The following is a 23,327-nucleotide window of genomic DNA, read 5'->3' as shown; positions in this document are numbered from 1 at the left end:
TCTACCCTTTGCTGTGCAGACACTGTTTGGTCAGCTCTCAGTTCTTCCTTGAGGAGGGATTGCTCTGTAAATAGGTGTAGATTTGGTGTGTTGTGGGAGAGGTGAGTTCAGGGTCTTCCTATGTAGCCATCTTGGACTGGAACTCATATGTTCATTATCTTGATTGTGGTGATGGCTCTCTAGGTATATGCCTATGTCAAAATTGATCAGACTGGACCCTTTAAATATGTTTAATTCATTGTGTGTCGACTATAGCTCAATAAGGCTGTCAAAAACAACTTATTAAAGATTTATTTTTTGCTCATGCTCCATGTCCATCATGAATTGGCTAAAAGTATTATCATCATCCTCATGCTGGGACCCAGGCTAATGGAGAAGGCACTATCTAGGACAGTCCTAATTGCTATGGCAGAGGGAAAAAAGAGCACATAGCAACACATACAGACTTTTAGAACTTTCACATAGAAGTAACAAGGTCACTTCTAACTTTTGAAGTTTTATTGGGTGTCCATAGCTTCAGAATTATTATAGATTTTGGATAAATTGTAACTCATCATTATGTGACCCTTTTTTAAATGTTTATTTTGACAGAGAGGGAGAGAGAGCAAGCAGAGGAGGGGCAGAGAGAGAGCAGGAGACTCAGAATCTGCAGGAGGCTCCAGGCTCTGAGACATCAGTACAGAGCCTGAGGCAGGGCTTGAACCCACAAACCACAAGATCATGACCTGAGCCGAAGTTGAACACTCAACCAACTGAGCCACCCAGGTGCCCCAAGGTAGTTCTATTTTTAATTTTTTGAGGAACCTCCATACTGTTTTCCAGAGTGGCTGCACCAGTTTGCATTCCCACCAGCTGTACAAAAGTGTTCCTCTTTCTCCGCATCCTTGCTGACATCTGTTGTTTCCTGTGTTGTTAATTTTAGCCATCTTGACAGGTGTGACGTGGTATTTCATTGTGGTTTTGGTTTCTATTTCCCTGATGATGAGTGATGTTGAGCATCTTTTCATGTGTCTGTTAGTCATCTGAATGTCTTCTTTGGGAAAGTGTCCATTCATGTCTTCTGCCCATTTCTTCACTGGATTATGTTTTTTGGGTATTGAGTTTGATAAGTTCTTTATAGATTTCAGATACTAACCTTTATCTGATACATCATTTGCAAATATCTTCTCCCATTCCATTAGTTGCCTTTTAGTTTTGTTGATTGTTTCCTTTGCTGTACAGAAGCTTTTTATCTTGATGAGGTCCCAATAGTTCATTAAAAAGATTTTTTAAAGTTTATTTATTTATTTTTGAGAGAGAGAGAGACAGCATGAGTGGGGGAGGGGCAAAGAAAGAGGGAGGGAGAGAGAGGAGAGAGAGAGAGAATCCCCAAGCAGGCCCCACACTATCAGCACAGAGCCTGATGTGGGACTTGAACTCACGAAACCATGAGATCATGACCTGAACCAAAACCAAGAGTCAGATGCTTATCTGACTGAGCCACCCACATGACCCCCAATAGTTCATTTTTGCTTTTGTTTTCCTTGCCTCTGGAGGCATGTTTAGTAAGAAGTTCCTGTGGGCAAGGTCAGAAAGTTTGCTGCCTGTTTTCTCCTCTAGGATTTTGATGGTTTCCAGTCTCATATTTAGGTCTTCCATCCATTTTGAATTTATTTTTGTGTATGGTGTAAGAAAGTGGTCCAGGTTCATTCTTCTGCATGTTGCTGTCCAGTTTTCCCAACACCATATGCTGAAGAGACTGTCTTATTTACATCAGATGCTCTTTCCTGCTTTGTCGAAGATCAGTTGGCCATACATTTATGGGCTCATTTCTGGGTTCTCTATTCTGTTCCATTGATCTATGTGTCTGTTTTTGTGCCAGTACCATACCGTCTTGATGATTACAGCTTTGTAATACAGTTCAGAATTGTGATGCCTCCAGTTTTGATTTTCTTTTTTAACATTATTTTGGTTATCTGGGATCTTTTCTGGTTCCATACAAATTTTAGAATTGTTTGTTCTAGCTCTGTGAAGAATGCTGGTGTTATTTTGATCTGGATTGCATTGAATGTGTAGATTGCTTTGGGTAGTATAGACATTTTAACAATATTTGTATTTCTAATCCATGAGCATGGAATATTTTTCCATTTCTTCATGTCTTCTTTAGTTTCTTTCATAAGCTTTCTATAGTTTTCAACATACAAATCTTTTACTTCTTTGGTTAGGTTTATTCCTGCATATCTTATGGGTTTTGATGCAATTGTAAATGGGATCAATTTCTCTTTCTGCTGCTTCATTACTGATGTATAGAAATGTAACTGATTTCTGTACATTGATTTTATATCCCTGTGACTTTGCTGAATTCATGTATCAGTTCTAGCAGTTTTTTTGGTGGAGTCTTTCAGGTTTTCCACAAAGAGTATCATGTCACCTGAGAAGAGTGAAAGTTTGACTTCTTCCTTGCCAATTTATATGCCTTTTATTTCTTTTTGTTGTCTGATTGCTGAGGCTAGGACTTCCAGTACTATGTTGAACAACAGTGGTAAGGGTGGACATCCCTGTCATATTCCTGAACTTAGTTCCGGGGAAAGCTCTCAGTTTTTCCCCATTGAGGATGATATTAACTGTGGGTCTTTCATATATGGCCTTCATGATATTGAGGTATATGCCTTCTATTCCTGCTTTCTTGAGGGTTTTATCATGAAAGGATGCTGTATTTGGTCAAATGCTTTTTCTGCAATTATTGAGAGGATCATCATATGGTTCTTATCCTTTCTTTTATTAATGCAGTGTATCATGTTGATTTATAAATATTGAACCAGCCCTGCAGCCCAGGAATAAATCCCACTTGATCATGGTAAATAATTCTTTTAATGTACAGTTGAATTAGATTTGCTAGTATCTTGTTGAGAATTTTTGCCTCCGGGTTCATCAGGGATATTAGTAATTCTCCTTTTTAGTGAGGTCTTTGGTTTTGGAATCATGGTAATGCTGGCTTCATAGAATGAGTTTGGAAGCTTTCCTTCCATTTCCATTTTTTTGGAACAATTTGAGAAGAATAGGTATTAACTCTTCTTTAAATCTCTGCTAGAATTCCCCTTAGAAAGTCATGGCCCAGGACTCTTGTTTGTTGGGAGATTTTTGATTATTGATTCAATTTCTTTGCTGGTTATGGATTTTCTATTTCTTTGCTGGTTATGAAATTTTCTATTTTTTCTGTTTTAGTTTAGGACTTCCTTATTTTTAAAGGCTGATTAATATTCCATTGTATGCATATGCCATATTTTCCTTATCAATTCTATCTTGATGCACATTTAGGTGGTTTCCACATCTTGGCTATTGGGAATAATGCTGCAATGAAATGGGAATGTGGATATCTCTTTGAGACCCTTCTTTCAATTCTTTTAGATAGATACCCAGAAATGGGATTGCTGAATCATGGTAGTTCAATTTTTAATTTTTTGAGGCATCTACATGTTATTTTCCATAGTAGCTGTGCCATTTTATATTTCCACCAACGTGTACAAGGGTTCCAGTTTCTCCACAACCTCACCAACACTTGTTTTCTTTTTTGTGAGTGACCATCCTAACAGATGTGAGGTAACATCTCATGGTGGTTTTGATTTACATTTCCCTGAGGATTGGTGATGTTGAGCACCTTTTCATATACTTGTCCATTTGTATGTCTTCTTTGGAGAAATGCCTGTTCAATTCCTTACCCATTTTTAAAATCAGGTTATTTGGTTTTTTGCAATTGAGTTGTAGGAGTTCCTTATACATTTTTTGATATTAACCCCTTATATCAGATATAGGATTTGTAATATTTTCTTCCATTCTGTAGGTTACCTTTCATTTTGTTGGTAGTGTCCTTGCTGTTCAGAATTTTTTTTACTTTGATGTTGACTAACTTGTCTATTTGTGCTTTGGTATCATATCCAAGAAATGACCAAGACCAATATCAAGTAGACTTTCCTTGTGTTTTATTCTAGGAGTTTTACAGTTTTGGGTCTTACATTTAAGTCTTTTTTTTTTTTAATTTTTTTTTTAACATTTATTTATTTTTGAGACAGAGAGAGACAGAACATGAACAGGGGCAGGTCAGAGAGAGAGGGAGACACAGAATCTGAAACAGGCTCCAGGTTCTGAGCTGTCAGCACAGAGCCCGACGCGGGGCTCGAACTCACGGACCGTGAGATCATGACCTGAGCCGAAGTCGGACGCTTAACCGACTGAGCCACCCAGGCGCCCCTTAAGTCTTTAATCCATCTTCAGTTGAATTTTATGTATGGTCTAAGATAAGGATCCAATTTCATTCTTTTGCATATGGATACCCAGTTTTCCCAACACCATTTGTTGAGGAAACTACCCTTTCTCATTGTGAATTCTTGGTTCTCTAATGAAAATCATCTGGCTGTGTGTACATGGGTTTATTTCTGGGCCCTGTTCTGTTCCATTGTTCTATATGTCTGTCTTTATACCAATACCATCCTATTTTGATTATTGTAGCTTTGTAATATATTTTGAAATCAAAGTATGATGTTCCAGTTTTGTCAATCTTTCTCAAGATTGCTTTGGCTATTTTTTCTTTTGTGGTTCCATGTTACTTTCAGGATTGTTTTTTCTACTTCTGTAAAAAATGCCAGGATATTGATGGGGTAACATTGAACCTGTATGTTGCTTTGTGTACTATGGACATCTTAACAATATTATCTTTCAATCCACTTATTTGTGTCTCATTTCAATTTATTTGTGTCTAATTTCTTTCAGCAATGCTTTGTTATTTTCAGTGTATGAGTCTTCTGCCTTGTTGCTCAAGTTTATTCCTAAGAATTTTATTATCTTTGATGCTGTTGTAAATGGGATTGTTTCCTTAATTTCCTTTTCCGTTAGTTTGTTATTAGTGTATAGAAATGCAACTAATTTTTGTATGTTCATCTTCTATGCTGCAATTTAACTGAATTCACTTATTGGTTCTAACAGTTTTTTATGGTGTCTTCAGGGTTTTCTGCATGTAAGATCAGGTCATCTGTGAAAGAGATAATTTTATTTCTTTTCCAATTTGGATGCCTTTTATTTATTTGTCTATTTATCTATCTATTTCTCTGGATAAATTTCAAGTACTATGAATAAAAGTGGTGAGAAAGTATATCCTTACCTTGTTCCTAACCTTAGAGGTTTCAGTCTTTCACCATTGATTATGATGTTCCCTGTGGATTCTTCATATATGGCCTTTATTTTGTTGCAGTATACCTAGGTTGCTGAGTGTTTTTATCAAGATAGGGTGTTGAGTTTTGTCAGATGCTTTTTCTGCATCAGTTGAGACTATGATGTGATCACGATACATCATGGTCATGATCGTGATGTATAATAGTTTCAATATGCTATTGAATTCACTTTGCTAGTATTTTAGTCAGGATTTTTGCCTCGTATTCTTCAGGGATATTGGTTTGTAGTTTTTTTGTAGTGTCTATCTGGCTTTGATATTAGGATAATGCTGGTCTTAGAAAATGAGTTTAGATATGTTCCTTCCTCTTCTTTTTTTTTTTTTTTTTTTGGAAGAATTTGAGAGGGATTGGTGTTAATTCTTCTTTAGATATTTGGTAGAATTGTCCCTTGAAGCCATCTGGTTTTGGACTTTTCTTTGTTGAGAGCATTTTGATTACTGATTAAATCTCCTTAATAGTTACTGGTATGTTCAGATTCTCTATTTCTTCATGATTCAATCTGTGTAGGTTGTATGTTTCCAAGAATTTATTTATTTCTTCTAGGTAATTGTTCATAGTAGTCTCTTTTGATCTTTTTTTTACTTCTGTGGCAATGTCCCCTCTTGCATTTGATTTTCATTATTTGAGTCTTCCCTTCTTTGTCCTACTTGGTCTAGATAAGGGTTTGTCAATTTTGTTGATCTTAAAAGCCAACTGAGTACTTTGTTGATTTTCTATTGTTTTTCTAATCTCTATTTCATTTATTTCTGCCTTTATCTTTATTATTTCCTTCCTTCTGATAACTTTGGGTTTAGTTTAGTTTTGTTTTTTTCTAGTTCCTTGAAGCATAAAGTCAGTTTGTTGGTTTGAGAACTTTCTTCTTTTTCAATGTAGGCATGTTCTGCTATCAACTTCCTTCTTAATACTGCTTTTCTGCATCCCATAAATTTTGGTATGTTGTATTTTCATTCTCATTTGTCTCAAGATATTTTCTGATTTCCCTTGTGAAGAAATATTTGAACACCTTGGTTCTTCAAGAGTGTGTGATTTAATTTCCATATCTATTTTTAATTTTCCCATTTTTCTTCTGTTACTGATTTCTAGTTTCATTCCATTGTAGTCAGAAAAGATACTTGGTATGATGTAAGTCTTATTAAATTAGGTAAGACTTGTTTTGTGGCCTAACAAGTTATCTATCCTGGGGAATGTTTCATGTACACTTGAGAATAATGTGTATTCTGCTGATGTTGGGTGGAATTTTCTGTATATATGTGTTAAATCCATTCAGTGCATTGTGTCGTTCAGGCCCTCTGTTTCCTTATTGATCTTCTGTCTGGTTGTTCTACCCATTATTGAAAGTAGGGTATTGAAACATCCTACTATTATTATATTACAGTCTGTTTTTCTCTTCCATTCTGACAATGTTTGCTTCATATATTTGGGTGCTCTAATGTTGAGGCCGTGTATATTTGTAATTGTATTTTTCTGACGAATTGACCCTTTTATCATTTTATAATGTATTTCTTTTTTCTTTCGATTTTGTTTTAACATTTACTCATTTTTGAGAGACAGAGAGAAACAGAGCACAAGCAGGGGAGGGGCACAGAGAGAAAGGGAGACACAGGATCCGAAGCAGGCTCCAGGCTCTGAGCTGTCAGCACAGAGCCCCACTCAGGGCTTGAACTCACCAACCGTGAGATTATGACCTGAGCCAAAGTCGGACACTTAACCCACTGAGCTACCCAACTGCCCCTTATAATGTCCATCTTTATCTCTTGTAACAGTTTTTCCTTAAAGTCTGTTTTATCTGATATAAATATGGCCATTTCTGTTCTCTTTTGGTTACTATTTGCCTAGGATCTTTTCTCTTTTGTTCATTTTCATTCTATGTGTGTTTTTATGTGTAAAGAGGATCTCCTGCAGACAGCATATAGTTGGGTATAGTTTTTTTGTTTTTGTTTTTGTTTTATAATCCATTCAGCCATTCAAAGTCTTTTGATTGGGGAGCTTATCCAGTTACATTTAAAATACTTACTGGGACATCTGGGTGGCTCAGTCAGTTAAGCGTCTGACTCTTGGTTTCGGCTCAGGTCATAATTTCACAGTTAGTGAGTTCAAGCCCCACATCAGGCTCCACACAGACAGTGCAGAGCCTGCGTGGGATTCTCTCTCTCCCTCTCTCTCTCTCCGCCCCTCCCCCACTTGTGCTCTCTCTTAAAATAAATAAAAATTTAAAAATAAGAAGGTTTAAAATAATTACTAAAGGGGACAGACCTACTATTGGCATTTTGTTCTTTTTTTTTCTGTCTGTCTGGTAGCTATTTTTTCCCTGGTTTCCTCTCTTTCTGCCTTCCTTGTGTGTTGTTGACTTTTTGTATTCACAAGCTTTGATTCCGTTCTCATTTTCTTTTGTATATATTCTATAGGTATTTGTGTGTGTGTGGTTACCATAGGGCTAATAATCTGTTTTAAGTTGATAACAACTTTAATCATATACAAAACCCAACTCTTGGGGCACCTGGGTGGCTCAGTAGGTTGAGCATCTGACTTCGGCTCAGGTCATGATCTCATGGCTCCTGAGTTCAAGCCCTGCGTTGGGCTCTGTGCTGACAGCTCAGAGCCTGGATCCTGCTTCCGATTCTGAGTCTGCCTCTCCCTCTGCCCCTAACCCACTCGCATTCTGTCTCTGTCTCTCTCAAAAATAAATAAACATAAAAAAAAAAACAGAACTCAACTCTTTTGCATCTCTCCACCCCTAACTTTGTTATTGATGTCACAAATTATATCTTTTTTTTTTTATTTTTTTTCAACGTTTTTTATTTATTTTTGGGACAGAGAGAGACAGAGCATGAACGGGGGAGGGGCAGAGAGAGAGGGAGACACAGAATCGGAAACAGGCTCCAGGCTCCAAGCCATCAGCCCAGAGCCTGACGCGGGGCTCGAACTCACGGACCGCGAGATCGTGACCTGGCTGAAGTCGGACGCTTAACCGACTGCGCCACCCAGGCGCCCCGACAAATTATATCTTTATATAAATTGTATTCATAGTTTTATAGCCATAGTTTTTTGTTTTTATGCTTTTGTCTTTTAAATTCTATACCAGCGTTAAGTGTTTTTTGCAATACCATTACAGTAATAAGGTATTCTCTATCTTTTTTTACATTTATCAACAAGCTATATTTTTTTTTTTAATTTTTTTTTCTTTTTTCAGGGTTTTTTAATTTATTTTTGGGACAGAGAGAGACAGAGCATGAACGGGGGAGAGGCAGAGAGAGAGGGAGGCACAGAGTCGGAAACAGGCTCCAGGCTCCGAGCCATCAGCCCAGAGCCTGACGCGGGGCTCGAACTCACGGACTGCGAGATCGTGACCTGGCTGAAGTCGGACGCTTAACCGACTGCGCCACCCAGGTGCCCCAACAAGCTATATATTTTTATATTTCATGTTTCTGTCTAGCATCCTTTTGTTTCAACTTGTGAACTCCCTTTAGGATTTATTGTAAGGAAGGTCTAGTGGGTAAAGTCCTTCAGCTTTTGTTTTCTGGAAAGTGTTTATTTCCCCTTCATTTAAAAAAATTTTTAAATATTTTTTAATATTTATTTATTTCTGAGAGAGAGAGAGAAAGAGAGCAGGAGTGGAGGAAAAGCAGAGAGAGACGGAGACACAGAATCCAAAGCAGGCTCCAGGCTCTGAGCTGTCAGCACAGAGCCCGACACGGGGCTTGAACCCACAAGCCATGAGATCATGACCTGAGCCAAAGTCAGATACTAAACCCACTGAGCCACCCAGGCGCCCCTCTTTCTTCTTCATTTTTGAAGGACAGTTTTTTCAGATATAATAATCTTGACTGGCAGGTTTTTCTTCTCTCAACACCTTGAATACATTGTCTCACTCACCTTGAATATATTATCTCAGGTTTCTGCTGAGAAAACAGTGATAATCTTATGGGAGCTCCCTTGTATGTAGTGAGTTGCTTTTCTCTTGTTGTTTTCAAGATTCTTTGTCTTTGACTTTTGACAGTTTAATTATAATTTGTCTTGCTGTGAGCCTCTTTGGATTCATCATACTTAGAGACTACTGAGTGTCTCATACTTGAAATGGTATGTCTTGGTCATTATTTCTTTAATTAGCCACTCCACCCCTTTCTCTCTCTTTTCTCCTTCTGGAACTCCCATAATGTATACATTGGGTAGCTTTATGATATCCTGTAAATCCCTTAGGCTTTCTTCACTTTTCTTCATTCTTGTTTGTTTTTGTTCCTCTGACTCAATAATCTCAAATAACTTGTCCTTGAGTTCACGGATTCTTCCTTGTTTGGTCAAGTGTGTCGTTGAACCCCTTTAATGAGTTTTTCAGTTCAGCTATTAAATATTCTTCAACTCTGGAATTTCTGTTTGGTTCTTTTTTTATAGTTTTTATCTCTTTCTTGATATTCTCATTTTGTCCATGCATTATTTTCCTGATTTTTCTATAGTCTGGCTTTAAGCAGGAGGAAACCTTCAATAATCAACCTGGCTTGAGATTCTAGGACTTCTGAAAACCTTTTCGGTGGATGCAATTTCTCGGAGTTCGTGAGCTAATTTCCCAGTTAGAGGTTTGGTGGTTTCTTTCTCAGGGCCTCATATATCTCTTGCTCCCTCTGGTGTCTATCTGTGGTATTGCAGGTTCTCTCGTGGTGTAGCATAAAGCCACCCCACTCAGTAGCATCCAAAAGTATGTTGTGCTCAGTGACATCCAAAGTATTTTGTACTTAGTGGCATCAAAAGTATTTTGGCTCCCCATCAGTCATGTAAGACATAAACCAGTTCCTTGGGCAGCCCTCTGAAAATCCAGAATGTTTGATACATGTTCCAGTCTTTTCCCTGCCTTCCCCCTACCCCCCACAGAAAACCTGATCTGAGCTGTGCTCATTTCTGGAGTTCCTATAAAGGTATTTTGGTCCATACTTTGTTGTTCAGTCACTGTCTCTGTTGGGCAGTAAAGACTGGGACTTCTTATTCCACCATCTTGTTGACATCACTGCGTCATCTCTTTCATGTAATGTGATATTTCATCAAATCTAAGCTAGTATCAATTATTAGACATATTCCAATTTTGGAGATGTTAAAATGGGGGAGAATAACCAATGGCAACAGTAAGACACCATCTGTAGTAAGATGTGCTACAGTCTTGTTATGGCAGAAACTCACTTCAGTAAGTCAATCAGAGAAAGACAAATATCATAGGATTTCACTCATATGTGGAATTTAAGAAACAAAACAAATGAACGTAGGGGAACGGAAGGAAAGATAAGATAAGATAAAAACAGAGGGAGGCAAACCATAGGAGAACTCTTAAATATAGAGACCAAACTAGGGTTGCTGGAGGGGAAGTAGGTGAGGGGGATGGGCTAAATGCATGATGATGATGCACATTAAGGAGGGTACTTGCTAGGACAAACACTGGGTGTTATATGTAAGTGATGAACCACTAAATTCTACTCATGAAACCAATACTACACTATATGTTAACTAACATGAATTTAAATAATAAGAATAAATCACACTCCCAAACTACCCCATAAGAAGGAAAGAAAGAAAGAAAGAAAGAAAGAGAAAAAGAAAGGAAAAGGAAAAAGGAAAAGGAAAAGAAAGAAGAAATTAACTCACTTCTAAGTATTAGGATGAAAAGTTAAGTGCTATAAAAAAGAGACTCAACAAAGCAGTGGCTTAGAGTACAAAAAAATCTGTTTCTCTCTCACTAATAGTTGTGAAGCATCTAGGCAGGTGAGTGGGATAGCACTGCTACATGCTAAGTTCAAAAACCCACTTCCTTTTATCCTGTTGTTCTGCCACCCACTAGGATGCAATATCTAGGACATAATTATACTAAAAATTATTCATTGTTTATTTGAAATTCAAATTTATTGGGGTGTCCTATGTTTTATCTGGCAAATCAATACTAGCAAACTATATAGTCTGCAACTATCAAAGCTGGGGGTTCCCACAGGTTACAAAAAGTGAAAAGGGGGAAGAAAATGAACTGAAGGCATGCCTGCTCTTTCCTGAGGTCTAAGCCGAGAAGTGTCATGTACCATTTCTGCTCATTTTCCAATGATAAGAAGTTAAGTCATATGACTTATACCTAACTACAAAGGAGGCTGGGAAACGTTGGTTAGTTAAGTGCTCCAAAAAAAAAAAAAAAAAAAAAGGGTGAACAGATTTTGGAGGACAACTAGCAGTCTTCATCATAAGAACTTCCAGGATTGATCTTCTAGGTGCTTTATTTCTTCTTTCCTTATCTTTGTATTTTTGCTCTACATTGTAGGGGCTTTTCTTGATTTTATCGTCCAAGTGGTCTCTTGAATATCTTAATTTAGCTGTCATATGTTTAATTTTCCAAAGGTATTTCCTATTTTCCGACTGGTCCTTGCCACTAATGACCTTTCTTGTTTTATGGAGGCAGTAACTTCCCAGATCTTCCTGAAGATATAACTAGAATTTTTAAAGATTTTACTGTTACATTATAACTTTCTGTTGTCTGGAGTCACTTACTCTGTTTCCCCTTCTCTCTTTCATGCTTCTAGCTGTCTTCATAACTCTGGTCCTCCTGGTTGCCTGTTTATGGAATGACAGATCTAGTTGGTTAATCTCAGTAATTGAGTTGGCTCCCTCAGTTGCTGTGTATTTCCTCTGTTGCTCTATGCTTCCCTGAGAGGTCACCCCCTTGAACAAGAAAGCTGAGTGGGGTCTTCTGGGAGGTTTTTCTGTAGTGTGAGTGGATGGGTTGTTGGGGGATGAGGTAGGGAGAGGGTTTGTAAATGTCACAATGACAAAAGTTTTATTCTGGGGTATCAACATTATATGAAACACCAGATTTGATTTCTATAGAATGAGCCTTCTGGGGTCTTGCCGTGTACGTTTTATTTTTGTCTGGATGTAAGTGCTAGTTACTCTCCATTCTAGACGTAAGAGGGAGGTGACTGGTGCAGCTGCACAGACTTTCTATGGAGAGTATAGTTTCTAGACCCACTCCTCCTGTCTGTCATCAGTACCTGCCAACCATGAACTCAGAGCCTCTCTGTGGTTTTGCCGGGAAGACTGGCTCTCATTTCCATGCCTGAGTTCTGGGCCATGGCTTCCTCCCACTCTGCTGAGCCATCAGTGTGTGTCATCTACTTTTAGAAACTGTTGGAGGTCTGCACCTGCCACTCCTCTTCCCTGCCATTCTCTTTGCTGTTATGTGTTTCTATTCCTTTTCAGTTATCTTAGCCAGGTCTCAGAAGGAAGGAGAAACAATCACTTGAGCTCAGACCAGAGTCTTGAACCTTTAATATGCTTACCTACTTTGTGAATCTCCAAGGGTATTTGTTGGTTTATTTTTGCAACTACTTTATGGGTTAGGCATATGCTGTTAAATGGTGAGGCCTTTGTTCTGCTGAGCTCCTTGATGTGTTTGTGTACGCAGATTGGCATCAGGGGCCGAGAAAAGCCAAACAGCTTTTTATTATGGAGTAAAACAATCTGCAGTTTCCAGAGCAGTTGGGAGAGAGAGGATAAGGACAGCGATGGGAGGAAAGAGGAGAGGAAGCTAGTGACATGCCATGATGGGAACCCCTCCCCAAGACTGCCAATCTCTCAAAGGGATTCTAAACTTACAGAATGCTTGTTGTGGTGGAATTTCCTGGGGAAGCCAGTGAAGATGCTCAGTTCTGTGACAGGGGCTGATGGGAACAAAACAGAGACTTGCACAGACCATAGGAACCTCAGGCAAGAGGCCATGAGAGCATGAGTTCCAGGAATCTGCAGGAATTGGGTGGAGGGTTTGGACTTTCCATCCTGTGGAATTGGCAAGACTCTGAGGTAATCGTACAGAACTCTCTGTGGGTCAGGAGTGCCCCCAACTGGCACCTGGCATGTTTCCTACGTACCTGACCCCTTTAGTTCACCCTCCACGCTAGCTTGAATGATCACACCGTTCGCCTGCTTGAAAATCCCGTTGTCTACAGCCCACAACTTTTTATCCTGGCATCCAACAGCCTTCACCATCTGGTCCCTCCCTTACCATCATCTCCTCCTCACACAGGCCGCTCTGATTACGTTAAACATTTCACTGTTCCTTAAAACACTGCCATTTCCCTCCCATCTGAAATAACCTTCCTCTTCTTTGCCTGAGTAAACATCTATTCATTCTTTAAGACCAGACTCAATCATCGTCTCACCTTTTCCTTCCCTCCAAAGAGCTAGCCATTCCCACCTGTGTTCCCCCAATACCTTGTTCTGAGCAGAGTTTCTCTTCCTCTGAGTTCCCTGCAGGAAGGACTGTCTTATTCAATTTTGGACTCCAATGTCCAGTTCAGGCCAGCGTAAGGCCCTCCCCTGTGCTCCTACTGCACCCTGGGTACAACCATAATGACCCATATCATCCTGCACTTAACTCTAGGTTTTTGTGCCCATCTCCTGCACTCAGAGAATGAAGAGAATGAAGGAGAAAATTAGGGAAGTTAACAAAAAAGGAAGTCACAGAGTGAATAAATGGACTAGTCAGGATTCAAAAGTCTGGGCCAGTGCAGAAACCATAACCTATGAACTTGGTCAAAAAGGGGCAAATGAGATTGGCAAGTCATGTCCCAACATCAAAGCAAGTGCCTCGGGCACTGGTCCTGGGTTTTACTGGCAGCAGAGAGTCCCAGAAAGTCACAGCAACTGTTACTAAGGCTCTATGTTAAGTCTGGAAGGATACCAAGCTCCCCAGACAGGGGACCAGTAGACCTAGCTTGGTAGTGAGTATAATGAAGAGCTTGGCCTTGGAATCATAAATACCTGATTTGAATCCCAGCATAGCCATTAAGTCAGGTCATTTAACATCTCAGAATTTTCTCATCTTAAAAATAGGGAGAGGTGCCTGGGTGGCTCAGTGGGTTAAGCATCCTACTCTTAATTTCGGCTGTCATGATCTCACGGCTGTGGGCTCGAGCCTCATGTTGGGCTCCACACTGAGTGAGGACCCTGCTTAAGATTCTCTCTCTCCTTCCCCCTGCTCATGAGCTCTCTCTCTAAATTAAAAAAATAATAACAGTAAGTTAAATAAATAAAAATGTTTTTAAATAATAGGGATACTACTACCTTACAGGATAGTTGTGGAGATCAGAGGTAACAGGTGCCCAAGAACGGGTGCTCGGTGGTGTTTGATGGCAACTTTAATTACTAGGGAGTGTGCCAATTCATACATACAAGTTTGGGTGACTATATGTTTAAAATATTTTGTACGCAGATTTTGAAGAAGCAGAAAGATGTATATGAAATAAAAGTGCCTTGTCAAATATAAACACATTATTTCAAAGGGATACATGCCCCTCTATGTTTATAGCAGCACTGTTTGCAATAGCCAAGATATGGAAGCAGCACAAGTGTGTATCAGCTGATGAGTGGATAAAGAAGGTGTGGTATATACAGTGGAATATTATTCAGCCATGAAAAAGAATGAAATCTTGGGGCGCCTGGGTGGCTCAGTCAGTTGGGCGTCCCGACTTTGGCTCAGGTCATGATCTCGCAGTTTGTGAGTTCAAGCTCCACATTGGGCTGTGCTGTCAGCACAGAGCTTGTTTCAGATCCTCTGCCCCGTCTCTGCCTTGCCCCTGCTTGTGCTCTCTCAAAATTAAATAAAAAACATTAAAAAAATAAAATAAAATCTTGCCATCTGCAATGACATGCATGAAGCCAGAGAGTATAATTCTAAGTGAAATAAATCAGAGAAAGACAAATACCGTATGATCTCACTCATATGTGAAATTCAAGAAATAAAACAAACAAGCAAAAGGAAAAAAGAGAGAGAGACAAACCAAGAAACAGATTGTTAACTGTAGAGAACAAACTGAAGGTCACACAAGGGGAGGTGTGTGGGAGGATGGGTGAAACAAGTGATGAGGATTAAGGAGTGTCCTTGTCGTGACGAGCACCAGGTGATTAAAATAAAAACTTTTTAAAAAGTACTTTGGAAACTGTAGTGTCCTACAAATGTCAGGGAATCATTTGGAAAGTCTTCTTTTATAGTTGGAATACAGGCTTTGGGTTTAGGCAGAAGTAGGTGGAGTCCTGCCCCTGCGACTTACTTGCCATGTGATCTTGGGCAAGTCACTTTCTGGCAGCCTGTTTCTCCTTCTGTCAAATGTGGGTAATTCTTACTTCCCAGGGTTACGTGAGAATTCAACATGAGTACAAAGCTGCTAGCACATCCGTCTCCGGCTGGGTGGCAGGATCCCATGTGATAGGTCAGGTCACAGACGGTGCCAGTTTTAAGCCTGGTACCAGAATCACATTCTGGCAATTGGCTACAAATGAAGAGGGCCTCTCAGTCTGGAAGAGCAGGACCTGATCGGCAAGAGATGTAGAGAAGGGTCTTCTTTATGTGTTGGAGGAAATCTGGGTGAATGTTCAACTGCCGTCAGAAAACATGGAAATCTGGCATGTGGAGCCAGGCCGAAACCAGGAGGGCAGGAAGCTGGGCAGGATCCCCACCAAGCTGTCCCAGCCTTGGGAACTAAACCATTGCTACAAAAGGCAAAGACCCTCATCATGGGTTCATCCCAGCCCTCACCCCTACTCCCCAACACTTATCACTTTTCCTAGACACAAATAAATGTCAATCAAGAATCTGAGGGAGGAAAGGTTCTCATACTTGGCACTGACTTCCCACAGAGCAAATGAACCAGGGCCGCACCAGAAGGCCCCACTAGCTCCCGTTTCCAGGGACTCACTTGGTCCCAGGCTGGCCCCTAGGTGGATCCTCCTTCAGAAGCCAGTAGGTGCATGTAATGAAAAGAGCATCAGTTCAGAATCAAGGGAGGCCCAAGTGTGAACTCTGGCTCCACCACATACCTGCTGTGTAACTTCACAGCAATTGACTTCACTTCTCCTCACTTGTTTCCTCATCTTATTCCCTTGAGCAAATGTCAATGACACAAAGATGTAATGTGACCTATAGAATCTACAGCATATGTGGGTTCCTCCTGCCTTCCTGCTCAAAGGCCCCAGAGACTCAGCCTGCTTTCCTCTGCTTTTCAGAGCAGCCACCCATTCTGTCTTTCCTGGAATTCAACCCCCTTCCAGAGAGGCTGCAGCATGGCCGCCTCCCCAGCTCCCACTTCCTTGATGCCCCAAATAAGTACACAGTTCCTTTTCATTGAAGAGTTTTACTGCTAATCACTCCGGGAACAGATGGAGGTGGGGTGGGGGGAACAAGTCACAAACATGGGGGACTGTGAAGGTCCCTAGATCAAGGCTCCCTGAGGGCTTCCCTTTCATTCCTAAGGCAGGGCCAGACCTCTTCTCCAGGCCAAGGAGGCCCCTTCCATTGGGAAGGCTGCTCCCCCCAACACAGGTGGGGCCCAGCAGATGGGAACTGGCAGCCACTGCAATGTGCCCCGAGCATTTCATACACAATTCCGAGGACCTTCAGACAGTGATGCCACCTCACAGGGACTTCCTCAAAGGCCAGGGGATGATTGCCCTAATGATACGAGCATGTGCCAAGCCTATCCTACTTCTCTTTCATCCCAAGGAGATGAAGCCAAGACTGGATCCTCCCACTTTCCAAGGCAAGAAATTGGCCTGGAAAGGGGCAGGGATTTTTACTCAAGGGTCCCTTCTCAGGACTTCCTGGAGATCCTGGCTTCAGAGGCAACAGGAAACCATTCTCCAAAGTGGGAGGAGGGGCTTGAGGTCAAGGGGGCAGCAGCAGATCCTACAGATCTTCCTATACTAGGCTGGGGTCTGTCTCTCTCTCTCTCTCTCTCTCTCTCTCTCTTTCTCCCTCATTGTCCTTCAGCTGGCGTCTTTCCCAGCCTGCTCTCCCATGTGCGTTTTCTGGTGGCGGATAAGGTTGGAGCTCCGGGAGAAGTGTTTCCCACACAGAGTGCACCAGTAGGGCTTCTCCCCTCTGTGGGTCCTCTGGTGTGCTCCAAAGTTGGAGATGTCGCTGAAGGTCCGCCCACACTCGGTGCACTCATAGGGCCTCTCGCCCGTGTGCGTGCGGTGGTGCACGCCGAAGCTGGAGCTGTTGCTGAAGCTCTTGCCGCACTCACAGCAGATGTAGGGCGCTGGCTCCAGGTGCGTCCGGTGATGCACCGCCAGCGTGGCACTCTGGCTGAAGCTCTTGCCACAGAGGTCACAGCGGTACGGCCGCTTGCCCAGGTGATCTTGTTGGTGCGTGGTAAGGTCTGAGCGCCGCCGAAAGCTCTCCTGACACTTGGGACATTTGTAGTGCTTCTCTTCCAGGTGGATCCGCTCGTGCCGGATGCGGTTGGAGCTTCTCGAGAAGCTCTTGCCACATTCAGAACACTTGTAAGGTTTCTCGCCGGTGTGGATCCGCTGGTGTGTTCTCAGGTTGGAGGTATTATTGAAGGTTTTGCCACACTGGGCACATATAAAGGGCTTCTCGTCGATCTCGGGCCTTGGGTGAGCCATGGGGCCCCCGGGCTCTCTGGCGGGGTCGGTGACTTTCTGCAACGGTTTTTTTTGGGTGGATCTCTTGTGGACCTTCTGACAGGCTCTCTTGCTCATGCTCCTTCTCTCCATCTGGGATCCGAAAACCCTCCGAGTCCTCCACTCTCCAAGGCTCACCCCATTCCCCTTCCTCAGGCAGGTGCTGTTCTGGATTCTGCTCCTTCTCCTTCTCACTGCCCATTTCTGAACCCTGAGAATGAACACAAATGGCCAACACCTTTATTCCTTGGTGTTGGGTCAGGCTAGACCACAGGGAATCTTGTTCTGGTAAAGGGGTGTACACCTTCCCCAGGGAACCATCCATTAGAAATAACCTCAATTAACTGGAATACTTGGATGCAATGCCTTTACTTACTTTCAAGTTACAAACTTCCACGGATGTTTAAAGCTGCCCGTCGGAGTAAAGAGGCATCAGCTTTGTCTATGCCCAACAGATACTTGTGCAACGCGAATGTCACTTTTCTCAGTATCATTGAAAAATGACAGTCTAGACTATAATTCATGTACAAGTAAAGGAGCTCCCATTTGGGTAAAATTCCATTTTCCTGCCTAACTTTAAGCTAACTAAAACTACTTTTATGGTGATCTCTTTTGAAAACACTTCCTGAAAAGTTTCCATTTCCCTGCTTTCAGAATGAACAGAATAGAACCTCTCATTCTTGAGGCTCTCCTAGCTGTGTACAAGGCCCAGCATGATTCCTCTTAAACATTCCGCCACCCTTCCCCTCCCCGGAACTCACCCTAACCTAGCAACTAACGGTTAACGTCTGGGCCCTCCAAGACGTACTGCAGGGTCTGGGCCGTGTGCTCTGATTGGTCAATGCCCACTTCCTCTCTCCAACACCATATACAACCACATACACAGGCCACATACACACACAGCCATACTCACATACCAGACACACTCAACCACATTCTCACACCATACACACATACCACACACAGCCACATACACAGACCTGCATACCACATATAGCCACATACAGCCACACACATCCCATATACATGCATAGTCCTCCCAAGCATGTAGCCACATACATGGCTACACAATCACAAATACAGCTCTACTGTCACACCACACAAAATCACACACGCTCACATGCTATGTACAAAGACACACCGACATTGGGGTGCCTGGGTGGCACAGTCTGTCAAGTGTCTTGATCTCAGCTCAGGTCATGATCTCACAGTTCGTGAGTTCAAGCCCCACATCAGGTTCAACGCTGATGGTGCAGAGCCTGCTTGGGATTGTTTCTCCTTCTCTTTGCTCCTCCCCCGCTTGTGCTCTCTCTGTCTCTCTCAAAATAAATAAATAAACTTTGAAAATAATAAAAATTTTTTAAAGTTAAGACAAAACAAAACAAAACAAAAAAACAAGACAAACAGACACAAACCACATTCTTCACACACACACAGCGCCAACTTATGCAAACGTCGGTAAATGCTTGCTCAGCTGCGCAGACTCCTCTGCATTCCTATAGCCCAGGACAGGGGCGAGGGATGAAGTACTTCTGCTGGGCGTGGGGTTTCCTCTGGGCCCCAAAGCAATAGCAGCACTTCAGAAGGTGCAGTGGGCCGGCAGAGATACTGCGGGCGGACACGAGCAAGGGATGAGGGTGGGAGCGAGACTGAAGGGACAGCGATGGTAGAAAATGACAGACCGAGGATTCCTTCAAGTCAGCAAGTACTTCTGGAACACACAACAGCCGTAACGGAAGGGGCGCTGACTGTATTTAGGGTCGTATCCCGATGGTGGCACACAGTACGGAACTGGGCAAATCACTCGAGCACCGGGAGCCTCAACTCCCACATCACTAACCCTGTGACACCCGCCTATCCTGCATGCCTACGGCGTGCTCAGCATGCTGCGTGGCAGCAAATGACAGCTACCGTTACCACGGTTGAGGACAATGGGTTCCAGAGACAGGCCCGGCCTTTACTCAACCCATTCAACAAATATATCTTAAGGACCTACTAGATATGACTGCTGCTACTTTAGGAATTTGGGTTACATTAGAAGAACAAAGACCTTGTCCCCCATGGGACTTAGGAGGACACCGTGTCCTGGCCCTGCAGAGAACACAAGAATGAAAAAGATCCCTTATGTGATCTTGTTAGGAAAGAAAAAAAAAAAATGTTTCTAATTTAAAAAATGGTACACGACTATACATTCTAAAATGTACAATATGGACAGAGCCTCAAATCTTTGAGTGGAGGCCAGCAAATTTTTCTGGAAGGGGCCAGACAGTAAATATTTGGGGCCATAGGATCTCTGTGGCAACTACTCAACTCTGCTGTTGTATCGTAAAAGCAGCCACAGACAATACAAAAATGAATGAGTGTGGCTGTGTTCCAATAAAACTTTAAGACAAAAGGAGCTGAACTATAGTTTCCCAGTCCTTGTTTGAGAGTGTTTCTTGAAGAATCTAGATAAGGGAGGTGAAGGAGGCTTGCTTCGCTTTCAAAAATGCAAGTAAACATCAAAAACAATTTATTCCTTGACACTTATTTAGTTTTGACAATCCTTTTAAAAATTACAACCCCGTTCCCACATTCCCATCCCCCTACCCCACAGAACTTCTCACCTGCGAACATTCTATTTATTTATTATGTCAATTATTTAGTGTCTGCCTCCCCTTGCTAAAACAGAAGTCCTATGAGGGACGGGGTCTTTGTTCCTAAAGCACTGACAGTCATATCTAGTAGGTCCTTAATAAATATTTGTTGAAAGAGTTGAGTAAAGGCCAGGCCTGTCTACAGAACCCATTTCAGGCTCGCTTGTGTCTGTTTCTGTTCCTCAGGAATCTCTTGATTCCTGCCCACTTCCACCTTTATGCAAACACAGACTCCTGTTTGTATGTACTTGCTTTTACAGTGATTTGCAATTATCTTTTAACATTATCTGGCTTCACTAGAAATTTATAAGTCATTGGAAAGGAGGGACCAGGTCACTTTGGAAATCTCTCTTCAGCACAAGGCAGTGCTCAAATGTTTTTTGAATGTATGAGTGAAAGGATGTGATCTGAATTCAAGCCCCAGCCCTGCCCACCCCACCTAGGGTTCTAGTACCTCTGTCTATGCAGGGGGCGACATGGCCCCCTCTCACTTCCAATCCTGCTCTTCTGAGCACCTATAATGTACCAAGCTCTGACTCGCCTCAGGACTGAATGCTGGATCAAAAGAAGAGCAAAAAGATTTAAGATTATGGTTACTACCCTCAGTTTATGGCACAGTTCAGGGAAACAGGCCATGAACTCCAGAAACTGTCATATGGTACAGAAGGTTAAGTTCTAAGGGGGCAGGAACTGTGCCTCAGTCACCTTTGTACCGTTCCTCAATGCCTTGCACAGCACCTGGCACATTATACAGGAACCGATAATAAAAGTCCACATTTTTTTAAGCTGATACTAAATGCTAGGCCCTGGGCTGAACACTATATACAAATCATGGCATTTCATTTACACAACTTATTTTAGAGATGAGGAAACTGAGGCTCAGAGAAATTATAACTTGCCCAAGGGCACACAGCAAGTGAGTAGCAAAACTGGGACTTGTGCCCATCACTCCAAAGCCAGTGCTTTTAAGCCTGACACTAGTATTGGAGAGAAGTGGGGGAGAGTGGGAGATGGGGAGGGAAGGGGAGGGAAGGGAAGGAGGAAGGAGTAAGAACAGTGCCACAGGAGTTCGGGAGTTCAGGTGACACCCGCATGGCTCCCTGAAGAGATCAAGGACGAGCTGCTAAATGGAAAAGGAGGCATCTGAGCTAGGACTTACAGGATAGGTGAGCAAGATTGGGACTTACAGAGAGATGAGATAAGAACACAGTGACAAGTAAGGTACAGATACACTTTCAGGTCACATTTCAAAGATTTGGGGGAGAGAAGGGCCCATCAGTCTTGGCTTCCCAGGAGGCCCAGGGGTACAGGGAGGATCTGAGGTGGGAGACACTGGGGGCAGTGGTGAAGCGACCAGGACTAAGAAATAAGAGCCAAGCAGATGGGGCTGGTGATCACAGATGCTGAAGGTCAAGGGCTTGGGTTAGAGGGAAGTGGCTAAGCTGGAAAGTGGTCTGAAGGGTCAAAGTTCGGGGTCTTTAGGGTCAAGTCAAGGGGTAGGGGGTGGGAGGTAATGGGGAGAGAAGAGCTTGGAAAGACCAGGGACAAGGTGTTGAACAACAGGGAAATGTATCGGGGAGCTGCATAACGGGTCAGTTAGAGGCCATAGGGGTCCGAGGGTCCGAGGAGATGACCTGGGGAGAGGAGGCACAGGCTGCAATCAGAGGTGTCAGGGGGCTGGGCTGTAAGTAGCGGGGAGAAGCCGATGGCGGAGTCGAGGATACGCGCCTCCCAGAGGACAGGAGCTGGGTTCTGAGTAGCGGACTGGCTTGGGCGGGAGGCTAGGGAGATGGGGAGGGGCTGCCCCCAAAAGTATGGTCAGTGCCGGGGGGGCTGGACTGAAAGGCCAACAGGAGGGCCTGAAATAAGGGCTGAGGCCAGCCGCCTGGCCGCGCGGGCCAGGGGCGGGGGCCAGGGGTCGGGGCGGGGGGGACCACCGAGTCCCATTTGCTCCCCACCGGGTCCAGGGAGCAAAGCCCCAGCCTCTAATTCCCGGGAGAGAGGGAAGGGGCCATGCTCAGAGTTCCCCACAAAGCCGTATCCGCCTCCCCCGCGACCTCGGGCCCACCCAGGACCCACCTCGCTCCCGCCGCTCGATCAGGGACAGCGCTGCCTCTGTGGGCCGGGGGAGGAGCCGGAGCCGGAACCCAGAGAGGACCCGCCCTACACCTCCAGGATTGGGTCCTGAGGAGGATCCTTCATTCCCACTGGCTGTATTGGCTGCCACAAGGCAAGAAACCCAGGCGGGCTCGCCAATAAGCTTTGGTCTCGAACAAAGCCTGCTGGGAGTTGTAGTCCTGAGGAAGAGCGTAGACTCCGAGAAGAAATTTGCGAAGTTTAGAACTGAGCAAGTGGAGACCGTGTTCCCTTCCAAGGTCGTCGGATCTCCTCCTACGCTCACACGAGAAAAGCCCAACGTAGTTTTAACCACCCGTCTGGGAAGTAATAGAAAACCTAGAGCTAACCTACATGACCTCCAAGTGTCATGAACTCAGTTTCTTCTTACGTTGAATTGGTGACCCTTGGTCCTGTAGACATCCGTGAAGCCTTGAATTCCGCGCTTCACGCGAGGTTTATCCTTAAAATCAAAGGATTGGAGAACTAGAAGGGATTTTAAAGATCCACTAACCCAATCCGTTTGTGAGAAGTTAGACGTTTCCTGTGCAAGGAGCTGCCTCTGGGTCTCCCAACGCTCCTGCACAGGGATTTTTTTTTTTTTTCTCGGTCCTACATAGATAAACCTGGCATTCCTCAATCCGACACAATACAACTTCTAAGGTATCCAGGATTAGGATTTTTTTTTTTTTCCAAGTTTTACTTAAAAAAAAAAAAAGCCTAATCCAATATTCTCATATCTGCACGGTATTTCTTGTCTTCAGAGCTAGATCATCTACATTTATAATACCAGTTCTACTGCCTAGCCATTTGGAGCACCATTTTCCTCCCCCATAAAATCCCTGGCAGAATTGTTCTAAGGATTAAATGAGTTAAAGCTTCTGCTTCCACAATGTCAGTTCTCTTCCGGCTGGTAAATTCTCTTGGGTGCAGC

General features: G+C 42.9%; 1 protein-coding gene across 1 annotated transcript; it reads right to left on the bottom strand.

Annotated features, from left to right (window-relative positions):
• Positions 1-16,335: 16,335 nt before the first annotated feature.
• On the bottom strand, positions 16,336-22,420 carry ZNF691 (zinc finger protein 691). Its single transcript, XM_043574633.1, is given in 3 exon segments — positions 16,336-17,675; positions 17,677-17,853; positions 22,358-22,420. Coding segments are annotated over 2 exon segments (861 nt in total). The 5' UTR covers positions 17,845-17,853; positions 22,358-22,420; the 3' UTR covers positions 16,336-16,982.
• Positions 22,421-23,327: the final 907 nt, after the last annotated feature.

This window comes from Prionailurus bengalensis, chromosome C1 (assembly GCF_016509475.1).
Source record: "Prionailurus bengalensis isolate Pbe53 chromosome C1, Fcat_Pben_1.1_paternal_pri, whole genome shotgun sequence".
In the NCBI taxonomy this organism is placed as follows: domain Eukaryota; kingdom Metazoa; phylum Chordata; class Mammalia; order Carnivora; family Felidae; genus Prionailurus; species Prionailurus bengalensis.
The sequence above is the reverse complement of the archived record's forward strand: the minus strand, read 5'-3'. Positions and strand labels throughout refer to the sequence as shown.